A 21416-nucleotide genomic window follows, 5' to 3' on the forward strand; every position below is an offset into this window, starting at 1 on the left:
TAAATACCAAAAGAAAAAACAGAAAAGGAAAAACAAAATCAACGATTCTACCGATAAACGATAAACAGTGTTCCAAAAACTGCCGCCATGGACTCGCTGGAGCGTCTGATGCGAGCGGCCCCATTGCCACGAATGCTTACCAGTGGCGTTGTGGCCACAGCAGCTGCCGCCGCAGCCGCCGCCGCTGGCAAGGGCATGGTCAGTGTGGGCGGTGGTGCAACAGCCCTAGCCGCCGGCGGCGGGCAACAGAGGGCGCTGGTCCATGCCTCGCTGGCGGCGGCGACAGTGGGCCGCAAGGGACGCCACCTAACGGGCACCTTCTGCCTAACCGGCGACACCATGGAGGGCATCATACAGTGTTTGGTATTTCTCAAAGCATTCTCGGTAAGTGGGAGCGAAGTGGGAGAGGGAATGGGAGGTTTATCAATATTACACAGTATATATATACCATACCAAAATGCCATACCATAGGGAGAGGGAGAGAGAGACCAAAAATATACACACATCTACATCCACATACATAAACAGACACCCACATTTCCATCCCCATGGCACAATTCAATTTAGTTTTCGGTTTGCGCTCGACTAAGTTTTTCCTTTTTCCTTACTTTTTGTACGTTTTTTTTTTTTTTTTTTTTTTGTGTCTATTTTTGGGGCCTGCCATCAAAATGTGCAATAGGCTGTAAATAGGCAAATACATTTCGCAGAACCAGGCCTGTGGCAAGCTGATTTTTGGATTTTATAACTACATTTTTGCCAGGCATGCAGAGGGGAGAACCTTTGACCTAGTTTATGGGCCCTTTTTAAACCGACAACCATAAGCCATCCCTCACCAGCCCAAAAAAAAAGCACAAACATGTGGGCGTGTGTAATAAAGATTTTCAGCTTGTCTACACAAATTTTTGACCCACTCACTAACGCCTCTCTGCTTCCTTTACTTTCAGGTGAGTACGTCCAAGCGAAGATAATGAAGAGCAAATATCCAACAGATTTATGAATCCCAATACAAATCCCAAAACAAAAATCAGGTATTCCAGGTATCTGGATAGTTTTTTATTTTGATTTGTCATGGGAAATGGCAATGATGTCGGTTTTTATGGCCAGGGTGAATATTTAAATGTTTATTTAATCAATTTTCCAATTGGTGCTCTGCATTTCTATATAATGATCAATGATGGTTTTTCCAGAACATCTAGCAGACCTTAACATTTTAAGACATGTATTTTTGTTACTTGCTTGATTTCCATAAGCGTTTGATTTTGATGGACTGTGAATTCTTTTCGCGTTGAATTCTCATGAATTCTCTTGTGAACAAAAATCTGGTATTAAAGGTATCTGGATAGTTTTTTATTTTGATTTGTCATGGAAAATGACAATGAAGTCGGTGTTTATGGCCATGCTGAACATTTAAATGTTTATTTAATCAATTTTCCAATTCGTCCACTGGGCGAGTGAATAATGTTAAGTAAATTAGATCGCAGGTTCTCTGTATTTCTATTTCATGATCAATGATGGTTTTTCCAGAACATCTAGCAGACCTTAACTTTTTAAGACATGTATTTTGTTACTTGCTTGATTTCCATAAGCATTTGATTTTGATGGACTGCGAATTCTTTTCGCGTTGAATTCCCATAAATTCTTTTGGCATTGCTGTCAACCGTAAGAAATGTTTTCAAAAAATATTCACAAAATTTATACAAAACCCAAAGAAACAACCATTTTTTTAAAATGGTATTACGCGTCCGTTTGAGCACGAAGTGCGTTCAATATGGCCCGCAAATCGGTAATCTGCTGGGACAATGTGGCTATCCAGAACAGCAGTAAATCAAGCTCATGTCCATATTCGTCGGTATGGTTCTTCGTCGCGTTTCTTAACGGCATCCTTCTATTCTGGCAGCAAGTCATTTTATTGTATTTTGATTTCTATTTCCTTTCTGTTACTTGTATTTTTTTCCTTTTAAACTTATAATACGATGTTTACGATATGCTTGCTTGCTTTCGACTGAGTAAATTTAAAAACCTTACCATATTATGAATGTATTGCTGTGATATTAGGCACTAAGCCTTCTAGATCTCTTCAACTTCTGGTAATTTGTGGAACGAGACCCTGCAATATTAAGCTCCAAAATTTGATCCCAGTAATCGTTGGCCAATAACTCAATGGTCATAAACATGGCTGTAGTGGATGGGCTTGTAACTTGGCACCCTTAAATAAGCTTGTAACATTTTTTTTTACGGTTTCTATATTGCCCCCTGGCTCGAAGCTTAATTGCAGGCCTATCGTTATGAAGAGGGGATTCTGGGGTGAGTGGCGGCCTGGAAATGCACTTAGCACCCAATCGGCTACAGCGATTCCTCTACGCCAGGAAAACGGAAAGAGACAGGGATGCGGGAGCAGAAAGAAACAGCAAAAGCGACACAGACGTAGACCGACATCAAGAGCCAGCGGCAATTGCAGGCCCATTAAAACTGACACATTGCGATTGCTTTTCCCCTTTGCCCCTCGCCCTTTCATTATTTTTTTTTTTTGGCCAAGACTGAGGAATAAATAAAAAACGATGGTAAAACCGAGGGAAACGTAAAAACACAGAGACGCCCAAAATGGGCGGAGACGGAGAAACAGGCACTTTGTTGCCATAAAAACAATATTCAAAATAGTCGACTGGCGGTTACCCGTTAAGTAATAGCATTGCCTTTTTTTGCTACTAAGTAATGTAATTTTCTCGTTTATTACGAAGTTGCATTAATGCATTTTTGGCACGGTTTGGGTGCTAACTCCTTCTGTATTTTTTTTTGTTTATTTTTTTTGTGTTTGTGCTGTGCGGCCATGCCCCATTTGAAATCGGCAAGATACTTTTCGCGCATCGTTAATTTCTCCCCCAGGCCTCGACTCGATATCTGTGTCTCTTTCAGGTTGAGTGTTTGCTGTCTCGTTCATGCAGCAGTCAGTAGTTCACTGATTCATTCACTCGTTCACTCATTCATCCATTCAGGCATTCATTCAGTCCGTCAGCCAGTCAGTATTGTATTCAATCAGCCTTTGGGGCCTGCTGCCTATCGTTATAATGATGTTGCCGGGATTCAGCCTTGCCTTTTTGCTTTGACATCAACACCATCTACCAAAGTCGTGATTTACTTTTCACTCACACTCCTCCACCGCCTACTTTTCCAAACGGCTGTCATCCGCTTTTCTCTCTCTATCCCGCAGTTTGCTTATGCCTGTATGTGGCTGTGCATGGGTGTGTGTGCGTTTGCGAATTTAAATGTTGCACAAATATGAAAAGCAATTTACATAATATCCTGCCAAGTGTAAAATGATTGTCAATTCTGTCTGCCACTGAAGCAAAGCGAATCGAGGCAGTGGAGAGAAAACCACACCAACCGTGGTAAATGGTGGCCTGAAATCGCTTTTACCAGTTCAATATTCCTTCGAGACGGAGTGATAAATAGGGTAATATCGATGGTCCAAAGGGAAATGCCATAAATAAGGAAATAGTCTCTGGAAAATAACAAAAAAATACCGTTATAATTGGATTATTATATTGACTCCTAAAATGATCTAAGTTTGCCGACATTCTTTACTGCGAAACAAACAAACTTTTAGCCATATACTGAGAGTTTATGAAGTACTGTACAGTGTGTACTTAGTGACATGAACGCGACATTGTTGTCCATTAAAGTGGCTTGGTGGGGAAATTAAAAATAAAGATGGGAAACTTGAGATGTTTTCTTGTGGGCGTCATAATTATTGGGACACTCAAGATGGGAATTAATTACACAATTTGTGAGGGAATCGAAATAAGACGAAGGCAAGGGCCGCCGCATTAATTAGCGTTCATCAATCATGTTTGACCGCAGTAACAGCCGTGGAGTCGGTGACGAAGGATACTCGAGCTATCAACGCAACCAGCAACCACCCAACGGCCATCAGGATCCTGAGGACATGGCTTCTGCTGTCTGGTGCAAATATTGCGCAATTTGTCGTCATTATCCAGAATATTGAACTTCATAATGTTCGTCGACATCATCAATTTCCAAATGTTGACGTGGGTGGCACTGCAAAATTTGTGGAGGCTGGCCAAACGGCTGGAGCGTCGTTACTTGAAAGCCATCTTTAAAAGATGATGTCAATAAAAACAAAAATCACCAAATGTGGGTAATCGATTTATGTCAACCCTTCGAATGGGCCCAAATTACCCACATACACCTGCACATATGTACATGTGTGCTGATGAGAAATGTTCATCTGATATTATATAATATTCAACTTTGATTGCTCATAAATCTAGTTTTTTGCTAATTTTGTTTAGGATAACGATCAAGCCAATCGCTGCTGGCATCGTCTTAGATCTTTTTTCCGAGATTACCCATCTCCAATCACCTGGACTTTCCGCAGCCATTCTGCCGTGGATTTCCTTTATATGAACAGGTGAAACGCGAACGTGATGCTTGAGTCTATGTAAATTTGCGTGCACTCCGAATGCGGCAAACATGCAGAGACACCAGCTGTGCCCCTGGTACACCACCTACTCACCCTTTACCAACCCCATACCAACGCTATACCAAACCCTTACTGACCCCCATTTCACCCATTCTGAGCTCCGTTCTAAACCTCCTATTGTCCCTATCCACTGACGGCTGTGCATCATCAGCAACCCAAACAGAATCGTTGAGGTGGCTTGTTCCACTCGTGTTGCTGTTGTTGCTGTTTGCTTTTGAGGCCTTTCAAGCACTTGCTTATTATGCAGTCACGTATGTGTGTGTATAGCGTGGTGTGCATGCCTATGTGCATCTGGATATGGGTGTGCGTGTGTGTGTTTGTTGCCAGTGGCACAATTTGAACAATAAGTTTGGCCGACTGTTGAAGCATTCTGTCTGCCACTCAGCCGTCTGCATTTCAAAACTTAAACAGTTTATTAAGCACAAACTAAAACCGTACAACAAATACACAGACACAATGCACTGAAGAAAAGAATGATAGCATTGTAAAGTCATAAAAGATATATCCTTGTTAGGTATGGTACATATTCTGTGTCGCCCAATTTTCTCGCCTTTCTCGGCGATAGGAAGAACCCTGAGTTTCTAGAACTGAAAAGTTGAGAAACCTTTTATGGCCATCATTAAAATTAGCAATTTCCTTATTGGGCGCATGTCATTGTCAACCTGCCAAACGTGATTGTTTTTCCAAAATGTACTTTTATAGAGAGTATCAAATAGTTGGGAGGATCGATTCAATTCATGAGGCGAATGCCTTTCCTCGCATTTCGGGACTTGAAATTCATTGTATGTCTGGAAAGTGTTGTTAAGAATCTGCCAATTTTGCTAGTCTGTGCAAAGCCAAGAGAAAGAGTTGGGAAAATAGAGAGAGAGAGAAAGAGAGAGAGAACGAAAGAGAGGGCAGGTGCATATGGCCCATCATCTATTTAAATGGATATCGCGCGGCCCCTTTTCGCGTCATCCATCTAGTTATCTATATGTAGCCATCTCTTTTTGGCCCCTTAGCACGACTTCTTCTTGTGGCTCCTGGCTGTTTGGTGGCATCTCTTTCTACCCCGGTGTATTGTTGCACGTACATGTCGTAGACTTTGTCTTTCGAAATAAAACTTCACTAAAAAATGAGCATGGCATGGCGTTGAGCATTTAAACTAGCTACAAAAACACCAGCAACACCTCCCCTTTTTGCAACATCACGCCCCTTTGCCGCCTCTTTTTTACCTACGTGATTCGCATGCAGAAAATGGACACGTGTGTTGGTGTATTTTCTATTTTTACTGTTTTTTTTTCGGTGTGTGTGTGTGTGTGCGTGTGTGTTTGCCAAGACAAAATGCGGCTAATGTTCCTCTTCTATATTTGCCGTTTTTTTCTGCGGCTTTAGATTTACAATACAGCGTACACGCGCATACAGACATAGTTATATTATGCAATTCTTTGTTGTGCTTTTTATGGCACTTTGGCCCTGAAAGAGCTTTAACAAAAAAATAACCAAAAAAAGAACAGCCAACGCTTAAAAGTGTGCTAAAAATTTTTGTTCAACCACTTAAATGGGGTGGTGGATAAAAATGTAGGAAATAATGTAAAGAGAGAGAGAGAGAGAGAGGGAGTACGTGAGTGAGAAGAGAAGAGAAGAGAAAGAGGAGAGTAGTTAAACAGGGAAACTTATTTCGTTGCTGTCGCTAATTTGGCTCAGCATCAGCCGCAGCAACATCTAGCGCATAATAATTGCCTACTCGCACAAGACTCTCTAATTGGCAGCAATTTTGCCGGCTTTCACGTTTTCGGTGGTTCAACGTTGGTTCGGTGGCTCCGTGACTCGGTGGATAACACAGTGGGTGGTGCTGCGGATTTAGCGGCTGTTAGCTGGATTTTTGGTTCGCAGCAATTAGAAAAACTTCCACCAGCGGCCCAGAAATGTTTGCCTTTTGCCAGCGTCAAACTGCAATTCTTGGATTATGATTATGGTTGGTGTTGGGCTTCCGTTTTTGGATAGATGAGGAAATTACTTACTTATTGAAACCTTGAAGCAAAGTTTAGATACTCAAATGCAAAGGTGCCTTCATCTGGGCATCGTAATAGAATACGAGTACTAAACTAGTCCGGCAAACGCATAGTAAATTACACAAGATGTACAAAGAACGCACATGTAGTTTGTGCTAGTTTCTTCCCTTACTTTTGACATTTATGCTGTGTGGAGTCGTTTGGGAGCCTAGTATACGGGTACAGCCAGAAACTTATGCCAATTCATTAATTAGTCTGCCACTTACCACGGAAAAGCAGCGACAGCTTGACAAACTTTAACCCACCAAGTTTGTGATATGTTGCTCATTCCTCTTCTATGTTGCATGATGCAGAAAGAGAAAAATTTTGGTTGCTATTTACGATTCACGAAATTAACCACCAATCAGTAGGAAAATATTTAAAATGAAGAGCATAGTAAAATCAATCACTAGCTTAAGTGCTGCTCGGCAACTTTGCCTTTTATGGAATAATAGAACGCGCACTATTCTCGTAGTGTAGTCGCACATGTTTCGTTTCCCTCCCCTTGTGCAAATTTCGTCATGAAGTGTGTAACTCGATATGACCTTCTACTTAATAAAGGCTCTTCATATTGCCGCACTGGACATGAGTCCTTATTGTTGCTGCCTTATTGTTGGTGTTGATGTGGCGGCTGAAGCTGCTTTAGCTGCTGCTGCTTTGCTGCTGCTGTTGTGTTTGCCATCGCATATATTCCATATTCAATGCGCGTGGCCATCGCTTGATCCAAGGACATAGGACATAGGACACATAGCCCATACAGCTCCGCCCTACTCTGTTCATCGCCTCAAGTTGGCTCAGCTTATTTGATTAGTTCGTGTGTGTGTGTGTGTATGTGTGAGTATGTGTGAGTATGCCAGTGAGTATGTGTGAGTGGAGTCCATTGTCCGGGTATGGGTGTTGGCACGGCCGATAAAGTTTCAGCAGCTGCAAATATGGCAAACAATTTCACAAAGTGGCCAATGGCAAAAGTTTGCCACTGCCACTGCCACTGACACTGCCAACCGTCTTATTAGCTAATCGTTGACTCCGTGCAGCCCTCTCTTTCTCATTTAGTTTCATTCTCCCTTCTTTCTTTTCTCATTTGGCACCTAATTAGTTGACTTGTCCAAGCAACTGACCAAAGGGGGTGAGAGAAATGCGATGAATTGTCTTAAATTCGCCCCTTGGCAGCCTTTAATTCATTGTATTCAATTAAGGGCGAATTTGTAATCCCATTTAATATGCTGGATTTTGGGGATTATTAAATCGATCGGTTTAGTTTATTTTGCATAATTAGTCCATTGTGGGACAGGTGCCCAACAAATTGATAGCTTATAATTTAAGTTTTGTTTTGATATACTCGTAAACTTAAAGTAAAGTCATGCTCCTCGGCCAGCCATGCCTTTCTTTGAAAAGGATCAGCTTCTGGTGTTTTCTATAATCTGATATTTAGATACTTCTTTTGTCGCAGGAGGCTCTCTCATTTTTAACCCCACCCAATAGAGTGACCTTATCGGGGCAACACCATCTCCATCTTGTGTGTTGGAGTCATTCGGGCTTGTGGGTCTAAAGGGATGTGTCCTTATCTATGGCAAAACATCGCAGACTCGTTCACTTGCAACTTTTGTACAAGCCTGGGTTTTTTTTTTTCTACTAAGGATATTCTCCTTTGGCTTTTTCATTAAAAAGTCTACGCCTATCGGAGCGTGTAGATCTTTTAACTACGACTAGTCGTTCGCTTTCTATTTTCCCAGACTCCCTTTTCTGTGTTTCACCTTTTGTCTGAAGGAGAGCATAAAATTGTCGAGTTGTGCAGAAAATTTTATTGCTGAAAGGTGCTAAAATGAAAAGTGCTGATGCCGAATGCTGATGGCATTTTCTAGGGTGGGTGTTTGTTTTCCTATTCCTATCTCTTACAAATTTTCTTTTCTTTTTTTTTGTGTTTGCACCAAGACTTCCGCATTTCTTTGGCTGATAAACTCAAGTTGGCACCTTTTCTTTAATTATTTAAATTAAAAATTGTCCCAGCCAGCGGAGGGAGCAACTTGAAGTGTCGACTGAAGCCACTTGGCACAGTTTTCAATCTCTAGCCACAACGAAACTGGCGCGTTTAATTAAGCAAAGTGGCCACCTTTTTAGCCCCATCTCCCATTTTCGCTGCGGCTTTTTGGCTTTCAAGAGTTTGTCTCCTCGCCCTTCTCCTTTCTTTCCTCTTTTTGCCCCTCTTTTGGACAGAAACTGAAGCTAAGCTTCCTTGCTAATTTTGTATAATTTTGCAAAAAGCAAAAAACCAAAGAGAGGCCGTTGGCTTTTCTGCTGAAAGGCGCACTTCCCTGTCTCTTATTTTATATGGTTTTTTGTTTTTTTTTTATATTTTTATTTTTATATTCTTTCTGCAAGTATTCCGTTTCCTTTGTCTTTTACCTGTGCCAAAACGAAGTGGCAGCCGCCATAAAGCCCCGCCACTCCAATTGCAGCAAGGAAGTTGCAAAGTGCTTCCCCATGCAGGCCACGCCCACATTTCTACGCCCAGCAGCATTTTGGCCATTTGTTTGTGCATTCCCGTAATTTCACCGGCAGAATGGGCGAGGCAAAAAGGATGAGCATACATATATTAAAGATACTTAAAGCCAAATATACCGGCTTTAGGAAGACGTAAAGTTGCAACTTACTTGAAATATCTTAACAAACTTATGGGGTTAATTATGAACTCACTTCTGGCCTTCATATGGCAAATATTTTAACCGATTTAAGCTATTAAATGAAACTTTCCTCAAGCAAATCGAACTAAAAGAAAGCAATGCTTTCCTGATTGCAACAAAAATCATCAATAATCCACCATGACCGCCCGCCAGATTAATATCCTGTCATCTAATTTGTTCCAATCCCAAATCCTGTCTAGCATCCGATTCCAGCTGCCAGCTTGAACAAAGTTCCTTTCCTGATGAATTGCGGTCGAAACGAACATCGCCATCAGCAGACAAATGCATTCGTGGCCGAAAGCCAAAAGCACCGTTGAATCCTTTTCCTTTGCCCTTCCCTTACTTTTATTATATGTATTTCGCTGTGCTCGCTGTAGAGGATTTCTTAATTTTTCATTTTGTTGTGCAAGTAATATGTGCTTTTCTATCGCTCTGTCTTTATTTTTCGACGACTTTGCGTTGGCCTTTTGTGCAGATTGAAAAGCGCAGTGAAGCAGTTCTTATCCACCTAACCGCACCATTTTCAAATTGAACTTTGCGGCGGAGGAGGAGCCGCTCTATATACGAGTATAAATGTAGGTGTGTGCACACAAAATACAAGTGGAATTTTCGTTATTATCCAGAAGTCAGACTAGACAGCAATCAAGACAAGTGCAGGTGCTCTCATCTCGTCCGGGAGGACGAATGCTTTACTTTCAACCACCATTCACGTTTTTTTTTGTAAATCATATTTTACGCTCAATTATTGACGTTCAAAGTCGAGGATGTCGCAGACAATGACAAACTAATGGCCGCTTTTTTTTTTTGGTGGAAAGGGGGTGCTTGGAGATTGAGGGCTGCGAGGCGGAAAGTCCCGACAGTCAAGTCAATGTCAAAGGACAAGGAGAGGACTGTCATTTGGCACTTAATAACTCAGCGTTGCTAGCTGTTCGCTTCTTCTTTTCCCCAGGCTCAAATGACAATTTGTAATGCTTTCAATGGAGCGGCGCCTATAAAATATCTACGTGATGACTATAATGTGCCACCAGTAAAAGCAGTAAAAGCAGCAATAGCAGCAAAGCTGTATAACAGCAAAGAGGGTGTTTTCCTTTTCATCACAAAGGTTGGGGTCTAAAATTGTCGAAGGTACCTTGCCAGTAATCAATCACTCAATCAATCAGCAAATAATATGCAATGCAATTTCTCGTCTCTAGAAAATGTTTGCCGGGCGAGGAAAACTTCCGCTAAAAGGAAGCTCATTGTGGCTAATGGTGGATCGTGGATGTTCCTTTGGCTGGTGCGATGTTTCCCGGGTGGTTGGCTGGCTGATTGGGCCTGGTTTGACGCAGCCAATCAACTGGGAAGGTAATAATTGTAAGCCTCGAAATCAAAGTCAAAAAGGCCAAATCATATTCAGATGATGAAAAGGAAGTGCTGCACACACACACACTGCGCGTTCCTAATTTGCCAAATGTACACTTTTGCTATGGCTAATTTGATTTCAAATTGTTATGTACAAGTTACTCAGTTGCGTACGTCGTTGATTTGCAACTACTCGGATTTATCAAATTTAAGACCATTCCGGGGCATTCCGAAGATGATTAACTAAGACCTACATAGCAAGTTAAAGTTTTTTTTAATTTTATTTGTTTTTCATGAAATAAATTTCGCAGTGACCAAGCAGCTTTGGTGGCGCAAAACTTCGATGATTAACTTTTTCGATTAACTGAAAACGCACACAGGCAAGGAACAGACACACACATACACATACATGCGCTGCAAAGTATGCAACAGAAAATAGGAAAAATAAGCAAGCAAACAAACAAACAAACAACAAGAACAACCAGTAGCAGGGGCAAACTGAAAAGTTTTCATGGCGATAAACAATTTTCAGCGTTTTCTGTGCTCAGTCAACTTCCCAAATCTACCCAGTGTTTATGTATATGTGCGTATATATATGTATATATGTGCGTATTTTTATGGCATAAATTTATTTTAATGTCTATGCTTAACAATTTCCAGTGCAGAGGAGTGAGTCCTTCCCTTGCCCCTTCCCGACCCTGCCAAGCCTCCTGTCCACTGGACTATGCACTCAATCAGCTGCCGCCTAGCCAAAAGTTTCCAGCATGCCACGCCCACTCCCCATTTCTTCGCCTTCTCTGCCGGAACGAACTTTTGCATATTGATAAGGAGAAGCCGTGGAGCGAAAGCTGTGCCAGATAAAACAGATTAAAGGCGGCGGGGAAAAAAAATAAATAAATGTTGAATGCCGAAAAAAGGGCGGGAGACTACAGCAACCTGGATTTAAGGAGTCGAGGCTTACACTGAAAACTGAAATATTAGGAAATATAATGAATACAATCAAAACCAATAAAAACCAACAAAACACAGGTTGACATTGAAAATTGAAATAAAATGAATACAATTCAAACCAATATAAATCAATTATGAAACACAGTTTGGCAGACGCTAAATAAATTTTCACAAATGTTCCTAATTACCGAGCATAATAAATATTTCATTGACTTTGTAACAGTGCAACCACATGCCATCTGTTTTTGCTTTATTGTTTTCCTTTGTTTGTTTCGGTGCTTTTTTTCCCTGGAATCTGATTGATGTCTGTCTGTTAAGCGTGCATGTGTTTGTATGGGGCACCAAGGAATCCTTTTATCAAAGAAAGTAGGCAGTGAAAGGCGGTGGAAAAGTAATAATTATAGGGGAATATTTAGGCCAGGGGCAATTGTTCGTGATGATAAATGATGTGGGAGTTTCGGATTTGAGGAAAATGGAAGTTTCACCAGCCCCCACAACCCCACACACCCCCCGGATCATCAATAATTCGTAAGAAAGAGCAAAGACAGAGCTGATATATCCCAGAACCCAATGGAGTCGCAACTAATGAGGCCATCAGCCAGAGAGTTGCCGCAATGCCAGCTGTAAAATATTCAAATAGAACAATCAAAAGTAATCTACCAAGTTGCTTTTGGGAAGCCCTCGAGAAGGTGCCACGAAAGCCAAAAAAAAAAACATATAACGAAACCGAAAAAAAAAACAATAAAAACTTGAGCAGGAAAATTTCCCCAACGAGCAATTCTTTCCTCTTCTGTTTTTTTTTTGCTCGTGCCTTTGGTTCCAAGCAAAAGTAAAACAGAAATTGAGTAAGGCACACAAAGAAGTGAAGACCCAAAAAAAGAAAAGAAAAACAAAACCAAAACCGAAACTTAAAAGTAGCACCCGAAAAAAAGCAAAAAAAAAAAGAAACTGTGGCAACAATTTTTACGCGTGATAAGCGTGGATGGAAGGGGAACCCTAGAGCCTGTGTACTTTTCAAAACTGTTTTAAAAGCTTAACCACAAGAAAACTGCGAATATTCCCTAATGACACAAGAAAGGGGCGTGGGGTTGATGTGGGCGTTTGGAAAGTGTGGAAAGTCAGGAAATACGGCACAAAGCAAAGGGGAGTGAAGTGCTATGGTGATGAGGGCCTTGTCCCAGAAAAAAATCAAGAAAAACCAACAAAAAACTTAGAATTGGTGTGAGGAAGTCTGGCGAGAATAGTCAGGAAACGGCAGAACATAACAGTACGCATTTCCCCAAACAAGAAGAAATGAAAATGGATGGCAAAGGCAGTTTTTCCCGAGACCAGCGACTCAATTGCTGTGAATATCTGCATAGGCGTAATCAAGGTTCTTGGGGGATTGCCAATAGCTGTGAAAATGTGAGCAAAAAAACCTAGTACAGAGGTTGGCGAGCAACGAATCAATCAATACATTACAAGAAACTTGTATTCACTTTTGCTTGATTGTTACTTAAATGGAACGAATTTCAACTACAATTTTCATATATAAGCGTCACTTTTGTGTTCACTTAAAAAGTTAACGCTGCCTCAATTACAGTTTCAATGCAGTAAATGTCCCTCCATATTTTCCGCCCATTCCGCCACCACCTTGTTAAAATCAAATTGAATTACAAAAGAGATAAGACAAACTCTCTTTCACTTTGCAAAGAGAATGACGGGAAATCGAGTTCCTCTTTCCCCAAAAGAAGAACCAAAAACGTAGAAGGAAATTTCGGTCTTATTGCCAGTGTAAATTGTAATTTTTACACCTTCACACCGCCCTATAAACAAAAAGGAAAAAAAATGGCATTTCCACTTTTCCCCCGGGGAAATGCCGCCACTTGAGAAACTTTTAGTGCGTCTCAATGCGCATTTTAAATAAAATAGAAATTCAATTTACTTTAAAGAAGCGACCAGGTGGGCGGGGATAACAAGGCGACACGTCAATGCCAGAGTTTCCACAGCTTTTCCGCCGCATAAATGAAATGTAGAAAATCTACAGCAAAGAAAAAAACGAAAGAAAGAAAAACTTTTTTTTTCCAAATGAACTTAAAATTGACTAAATGTGCTAGAAGAAGGTGCGAAGCTTCGGGCTCTCTGGAGAAAGCGCAGAAACGTTGAGAAAACTGTGGAAAAACCCTGAGGTGGGGTGTGTTTGGTGATGCTCTCGGTGGGGGTGGCACAGGAATATAATTAAGCGGCGTTTAAAATGCTTGTACTAAGACACGCTGAAATAGGTGGTGGTGGCGTTAATTGGGGAGGCTGGTTTGATGGGTAGGAAAACTTGAAAAACTTTCCACAAAGTTTAATTTAAATATGAATGAGCGTTTTGCCCGCAAACCCCACCTCCATTTTTCCATCCCACTTTCTATTATTATGTTTCTTCTTTTGGCGCAATGGAATCTAGTTATATATCAAGTTTTTTTCACCTATTTAATTTGTATACCCGTTACTCGTAGAGTAAAAGCGTATACTAGATTCATTGAAAAGTATGTAACAGGCAGCAGGAAACGTTTCCGAACATATAAAGTATATGTATTCTTGACCAGGATCTATTTTTTTCTTTTAATTTTGTTGTAGTTTTTTTGATGTTTTTTTGAATCGAAGTTATAAATAAAGAAATAGATCAAATGTGCACAAAGCTCGATTTGTTGGTCGCAAATGGGTTTAAATTAAATTCATCAAAATGTTGTTCCAGCGAAAATCCATTCGTTGAATTTGGTGGTGGATCGTTTCGGTTCGGTTTCGTTGGGTAACCGACTTAAGGGGGCATTATAAATTGCTCCCTAATCCGAGGGACTTAGATGGCTGGATCCTCTGCTGTTTGTTTTTACTGCCACGAAAAACGAGCGAATGGAAATTCTGAGGGCGAGAAGTCTCTGGCTTTGATTTCGCTTTATGTTCGCATCACGGCAGATTTGCTGGCCATATTGTTACCTTTCCCCTTCTTTTTCCCTCCCCCTCACCCCTCGATCATGCTCCTGCAGTTCTTGTTTTTGTTGCCAGGTGATAAGGCAAATCGTGGTTATGTGTGTAGTGGTCATAAACCGCAAAAAAGGATAAAAAAACAAGAAAAAAGGAAAAAATATGTGGGTGAAAAAACCGGTAAAACCGTTTTCGCATAATTATAAAGCGGCTCTCGAGTGCACTCGTACAAAAGTAGTGAGTAGGTGGTTAGATGGGTTGGATGGGCAAAGGGTCGGGTAAAGGCCACTGGATTGTGGGTGTGGTCCATTGATGGCCAGGCGCCAAACTGTCGGCCGTCAAAACCACTACCCACTCCCCAAAGTTTTCTTACACAGAAAAAATGTGAGAAAAACAAACAAAAACAGACATAAATACTGTTGGGGATTTATAACGCCCTATGGGTGTGTGTATGTGTGTGTGTGTTTACTTCTTTTTTCTTTTGGTGTAAGGACACTTGTAACCACTTGTGAGCTAGACAGAGAAACGTCTCTATTTCTACTACTCTAATCAATTTATAAAATTTATCTTTGCTGATTTCATTAAAGCGCGCAAAAAGCGAGAAAAACAATTTTATTTGGCGAAAATATATATATTTATATATTGACATCATTGGGCGCAAGCCTTAAAAGGGGGGACGGAAATTTCGATGGAAGTGGATTTTCTTGGCGCCTGGCATAATTAAGTTAGAACCTTTTTTGTGACGTGGTTGGGGGGCTGGGGATAAGAGGGCTTTTCTCCCCCACAGCAGCCTTGATTGTTATTGTTGTTGCCGCTGAAAGGACGCCCTGATTGCTCCTCGATGGCAAAAGGATGTGTCTAGGACACGCTCTCAAGCAGTTAACACACTCGACTGTACTTAGCCTAAGCCCACGGAAACTAACAACTGGGGGGGTGGTGGTTGAAAAAGTAATAATGGGGTTGAAAATAAAGGGCTGGAGGCGAGGGCTTTTCCTGCAGCAGAAAAAACAGCAAGCAAATGGTTTGCTAAATGATAATCCCCTTCCCTTCCATTGAAAGCCCTTATTTCGATAGGGCATAGATTTTGGCTTTCTAAACGCAGATCATCATCGATCAAAGTGAATTAGTTTAAATTTGTTTTGATACAGTATTCAATAATAAGCTTGTGTAGTGGTGCTCTTCAAACTTTAAGTAAAAAAGTACATAAAGATGAGTTAGATGAATTGATACTGAAATTTCCCAAATCAATTAAGCTGATTCAGCTCTCTGAAGTATTCAGTTTTAAGCTTAAAACCAATATAGTTGTATATTGTTATAGAAGTTTTACGATGAGTGGAAATTCCTTAAAAAATAAAATAACTAAATGCATACAAGCGAACTGCAACGCATGGGATTTGGTTTCAATTAAAAGTAGCCCGTAAAGTTATCTGGGGCTTTGCGCTTTTGTGTGGTCTAGATAAATGGAAACTACATTGATTTTACCCAATCAACGGATTTAAGCCAATAGTTAGTTTTCCGCTCTCCTCTGTTTCGTTATCTCATGGCTCTCTCAACTCCCTGAAAAACTTTTGTCTGTCATTTCCCATTTTCCATCTGCGTTTTCCGTGTCCGACCCACTTGAACACACGCTTTGAAAACACACATCCATTATTTCCAATTCAAACTTTACCAATTACAAATCTGCCGTCAACTTTTCGCATATTTTGTCCCCTGATTATCCACACACAGCCAACAAAATAAATTTTAACTCCCAAACAGAAAAAATTAAAAAAAAAAAAAACGCGACTAATTCTCAACATTATTCTACAATATCCCCATAATGTTTATGCAATTTCCATACTGCACACGTTTAACTCACATGTTTCAATAAATGAATATTTTTATTTACAGCTGGTCGGCGGTGAATTCGATATGGAATTGAATTTTGTGATACAGGATGCGCAGAATATCAAACATATGCTGGAGCTGCTGGATCATTGTCCGCCCAATTTGCAGGTGAGTTATTCTTACTTCTGGGTCCTACCGAAAATCGCAGGAAAGTAAGCGGCAAATCCCAGATTTTCGAAACACACATCTGCATGAACATGTTACTTGTAAGCAACCGAGAAGCGAGAAGCTGCTGTGCGATGGTGACTTTTTAATAGAATTTAATTCAATTCGCTCTGCGGCATCAAAGAAAATTAACAGCACAGAAGGCGTGGCAGCCGAAATTGCGCGTAATGAAAACGCAACATCAACACGAAATGCCTTTCAACTCGCTCCGCCAGCTGGTTTTCCCCCGTTTTCCTTGGCGACGTTTGGCCCTACTCACTTTCCCCCCGATTTGCATATGAATATGGGATACAGGAAGAGAAAAACTGTCTAAAGCTAAACTGTCTAACATCTCTTAATCGAATTTATGCTTTAGTTTTTATTTATAATGCTTTTTAGTAGAGCGTTATAATTTTCTGAATTTCTGTTTATTTATAAGTTTTGATAGGGAAAGGCTAATACTGCTAATACTGCTAAGCGGAAATATGCTAATCATAAATCTTAATCAAGTGTCTGCGTAATTCACATTTTTTCCCAGTGTATTTGTGTGTGTGTGCTTCGGTGTTTGCGCTTAACAATATTTTACACCTGACGTTGTCGCTGCTCGCTCGCTTGTGCCATCAAATTATTAGCATGACTGCTGGCGAAAGGATCCTGTAACTTTTCATGTGTGTGGGTGGTTCTCTCGTTTCTTTTTTTCAGCCCACGCACTCCCACTTTCACCCCCACCACCATGTGTTATGTGTGGGTGTGTGTGTGTGTGATGACAGGAAGTGTTTTCTACTGGCGGCAGACTGAGTGGGTTGCTGGTTTTCTGGTTGCTGCCGGTGTCATCCAAAGTGCGAAGGCACAGACATCGGAAGTTGAAGTTACATGAGCTTTATATCCACATATCCATATGTACGCAGTTATATAGAGATATATGGGCGAACAGCCAGTGTTAAATCGCAACAAAGTTGCCGCTTTATGAGTTTCCATTGCATTGGTTCGTTGACCCGCCTCTGGAAACTCAATCGTTTAACCACTGCAAAAACACATCGGATAAATTGAACGATAAAAAATATGTAAAACTACGCGGATAACCAAATTTATATCGCAATCAATCGCGCCTCTAGGATATAAATTACATTTTTCACATTTTCACATTTCAGTTGGAGTATTACAACACGTTATCCGAGTTTGCTACATTAATCTTTGAAAAATATCAAATGTTCATCTTATTTGATAGGCGCTTTAGGGCAGCGAACAAAAACAATATTGTACTAGTTAAACTGAATGTTCGTTATTTTATAATTAACATGATATATAGATGGGAAATACTCTTGGTTTATTAAGCATTGAATAAAGAGCTTACTGTAAGTAAAAGTATGTATTTTTCTTGTTTAATTGCAAATTTAGCATTGACTTTTCCCTAGCCAAATAGCTGCGTTGCCGTTATTTAGACCACCTTTATGCCGCTCGGTGGCTTCCACTCATTGTAGCAGATTTTCATTTTGATTTTGCGAAGGTGTGCTTGTGTGGGTGGGTGGTGTTCGTGGGTGGCAAGTGGTTTCCGGCATCTTTTACCTGCCTTCAAGTGCGTAAGTGTGTTTGTTTGTGCGTCACAAACAAGCGATCCATTTAAGAGCGTCTTACATATGCATACCACACGCCCAGAGAAACGAAGCTATACCAGCCACCTACCCACACACAAGCCACCCACATGCGCACCCAGCACCACCCACAGTAACTACTCTTTAATGATATGCGTCAGTTGCTTGTTTCCGCTTTGTTGGCATAGATGTTTGCTCTTGTTGCGGTTGAAGCTTCACAATTTATTTGGCTTTTTAAATTAATGAAAATTGTCAGTGACAAATTTTGGCATGTGCTGTTGGGTGGATATGCTACGAGCATAAGCATGTGTCCCTGGATTGTTGGCATATGTAAAACAAGCATCAAATATGCATCACCCGGTGTGTGGCAACGTTGTTAGATTTTCCGGCGCCAAGATCTTTTACTTCATTTGGCATGCGAGGCAGGTGTGAGCCACCAATAGCACCACCTAACCACCTAACCTCCTAACCACCCATCACCCACCCACCGAACCGCATGGCAACCATCCACTGAATTTACAACAATTTTATGGGCACTCCGTTTTATGCAGCCTTTCATGGGGCATTACATGTTAGCCCCGAAGTTTACAAGAAAGCGAATACTTTGAGAAGTATATAAATGTCCTACTTTGTAATTTCATATATACAAAGAAAACTGTGTTTAATATGTACATAGTATGTTTAAGATTTGTCCAGTTAATAATGTTGAATAAATAATATACATGCTGTAATATGTTACACAGCGCAGATTTTATAACAAGGGTACTCGAAACTTCGATGCTCGAACTAGCTATATAGGTCAACAAATTTGGTTTACCTTCGTCGTTTTCCGAATGGTGTTGAGTAAACATTTCGCATATAAAGGAGGCGACTTAAATGATTTATGCCCAAAACTACAGTGCCCAGTCGTGTGTCCCCCGAAATTGCTACTCCCCATTCCTGGTAAGGTCCCCTCGCAGCAACGCCCCTGGTATTTCAGCCTTTGCTCAATTGATTCGGCACGTAACTGAGCCAAGTGCAAATAACAGTTTTAGTCCTTGTCCCGTCGACAGGTGACACGCTTCCCTCTAAGCCCTTAGTTTTATTTTGCGTTCTTTTTTTTAGGGTGCCATAACATTTTATACTCTTGACAATAAATTCATCGCCCTTTGGTCGCCGTGTTTTGGCTTTAAATCACAGCTTCTTTTGGAAATTAAGGCCGTAATGCGGCCCACCAGTCACCGGAATTTACAGGACCTACCGAATCACCACACTTATTCACCCCCCAAGCCACCGCATATTTGTCCCGGCTCGTCGGCTGTGTGTATGCTCAATAAAATTTTACAGCCTTTGCCAGCTCAGCAATTTGCGTAACTCTTGCCACAGTCAAAAAGAGCTCAAAAGGAACGGAGCAGCGACGAGAAGTGAAGAGACGAGACGAGAGGCAAAGAAATAGGGGGAAATGGCCCAGGACCCCCAGCTGATAGAAGTAAAGGAGAGTCCAAAAGGAAGAGGGACGGGTCGAATCAACAGACGAACACCTTTCACCTTTTGTCGAATTGGTTTCCGCTTTTTGTTCTCTCTTCATCTCGTTGTCGTTTGTATTCCCCTTTTTGCACTTTCCCCTCCGGTGCTGTAAATAACGTGGTTAAAGCTGCAAACAATGGCTCACAGTTGACCAAGGCAGGTGGTATTTTTAAAAGTGAACAGCTGGAAAATTTACGCCTAGGGCTTACAAAAAATTCGAGCTTTATGTAGTCACTTTTTTCAATATACATTTATATACATACGATTGCTGGAATGCTGATCTCACATAGTATTTCAGTATTTGAGTCTGGCCACACTGCTGTTAAATAAATAATATTGCAAGCTACTTTCTTTTTGGGGTTGCAGTTCACTGGAAACCTTGTCTGTAGAGTGAAGGCATCTACGTCTCTGTTCTGAGCTAAGTCAAACATCAAAGTTGGATAAAGACATTCGCTTGAAGGTTCGGGAAACCTTAGCAAAGGAGATATCCGTCTGACATTACGTGGAAAGGAATTTTCAGCTCCTTCTCCCCCCATTCGGTTTCTGACTTACTGCGATAAAAATGAAACATTTTTAAGCTGCTGCTTTAGCTGCTATTTTTAGGGGAGTGCGAGAGCGAAGCCATCGCAACATTTCAGTTTGGCAAGTATCTAAAAGTTGTATCTTTGGCTTAGGGCTGCTTATCTACATTCGAACAGGGCGTTCCCACATTTTCCAACCTGCCCCGGAAAAAACCACTCTGCTGCCCAAATGCCCAGTTGCTGGTGGTAAAGTTACACGGAGGATTAACTTGTGATTATGTTTGGCAGCGGCAGTGGCAGTGGCAGTGGCAGTGGCAGCCAACGATTTTCCATTGCCAGTTGGCAACTTTCACCGGGAGAGGGAAACCTATCCCATACTTTAAAGTCTAGACCGCGCCGTAATTATCTGGAGTATGTGTTGGCCCTTTGGTAAATCATCAACTGCTGCTGCCACGGCCGCTCCTGTGGCAATGGCAAAGCCAGGCAGATATGCAGATGCCTCCATTGCTGTGTTATCCTCTTAATGGTATACTAAGGAATGGTATGGAATGGTGTGGTATGGTGTCCCTATGGCAACCTCTACAACATAACCTCGGAGGCGCACGCCATAAAATACGTGAAATAGAAAGCAGCAGCCAGCCAAGGGCTATACATGAAATTTATTCATGAATTGAATTTGTATTCCTCGCAGATATTTTATAAGTTTTCCATTCCTATTCGGCCCACCCACGGCCCGACCCTTCGATGTTGGTTTGTTGTTGTGTTCCCTGGTGCTGCCTGTTTCCATTCACCAGGCCAGTGTGACTGTATTTTGCGTAATGCTGAGCAATGAGCATAAGAAGATTATGTTTTGGCAACGTTCTTCGGGGGATTTATTTTACGCTTATTTTGTTTTGGTCCCTTTTTGCAAGCGGAGTTATTATTTGACAATCATGGTGCAAAATGAAGTTATATACTCCAAAACCCGTCGCACTGTGTTATATTTTCAATATCTGGTTACGGATTTTTGTTAGCATTTAGTTATTTCATTTAACCCTGGTCACATTTTGACTGCGAATTGAATTGAAATGCAAGTGGCTTGCTGCAAGTCGGGCAAGTCAAGGCCCTGAATGCCAACGCCAATGCAGGGCACCAGGAATCGAACTTGCCATTAAATATGAATTGTGATTGTCCCGATAGGAGATGGGGAGAGTGAGATGGATGCAGGAAAAGAATGAGTTGGAAAGGGACAAACGAGACAGAATCGAATTGAAATGCACACAAGAATAACAAAAGTTTTACGGACACGGTGGACATGGAGCAAGGATTGC

At 41.2% G+C, this 21416-nt stretch overlaps 1 protein-coding gene across 3 annotated transcripts in view; it reads left to right on the top strand.

Moving 5' to 3' along the window:
- The first annotated feature begins 32 nt into the window (after positions 1-32).
- LOC6551118 (neurobeachin) overlaps positions 33-21416 on the top strand; it is a 65076-nt gene continuing 43692 nt past the window's right edge. The window contains exons 1-2 of one of the 3 annotated variants that reach the window (XM_026981982.1): positions 33-384; positions 16347-16451. In XM_026981982.1, the coding sequence (XP_026837783.1) occupies positions 88-384; positions 16347-16451 (402 nt within the window). In that variant the 5' untranslated portion in view covers positions 33-87. The remainder of the gene's footprint in view (positions 385-16346; positions 16452-21416) is intronic. The other 2 variants (XM_026981983.1, XM_015155511.2) reach the window with 2 other exon arrangements.

This window comes from Drosophila erecta, unplaced genomic scaffold (assembly GCF_003286155.1).
Source record: "Drosophila erecta strain 14021-0224.00,06,07 unplaced genomic scaffold, DereRS2 tig00000126-arrow-pilon, whole genome shotgun sequence".
NCBI lineage: Eukaryota > Metazoa > Arthropoda > Insecta > Diptera > Drosophilidae > Drosophila > Drosophila erecta.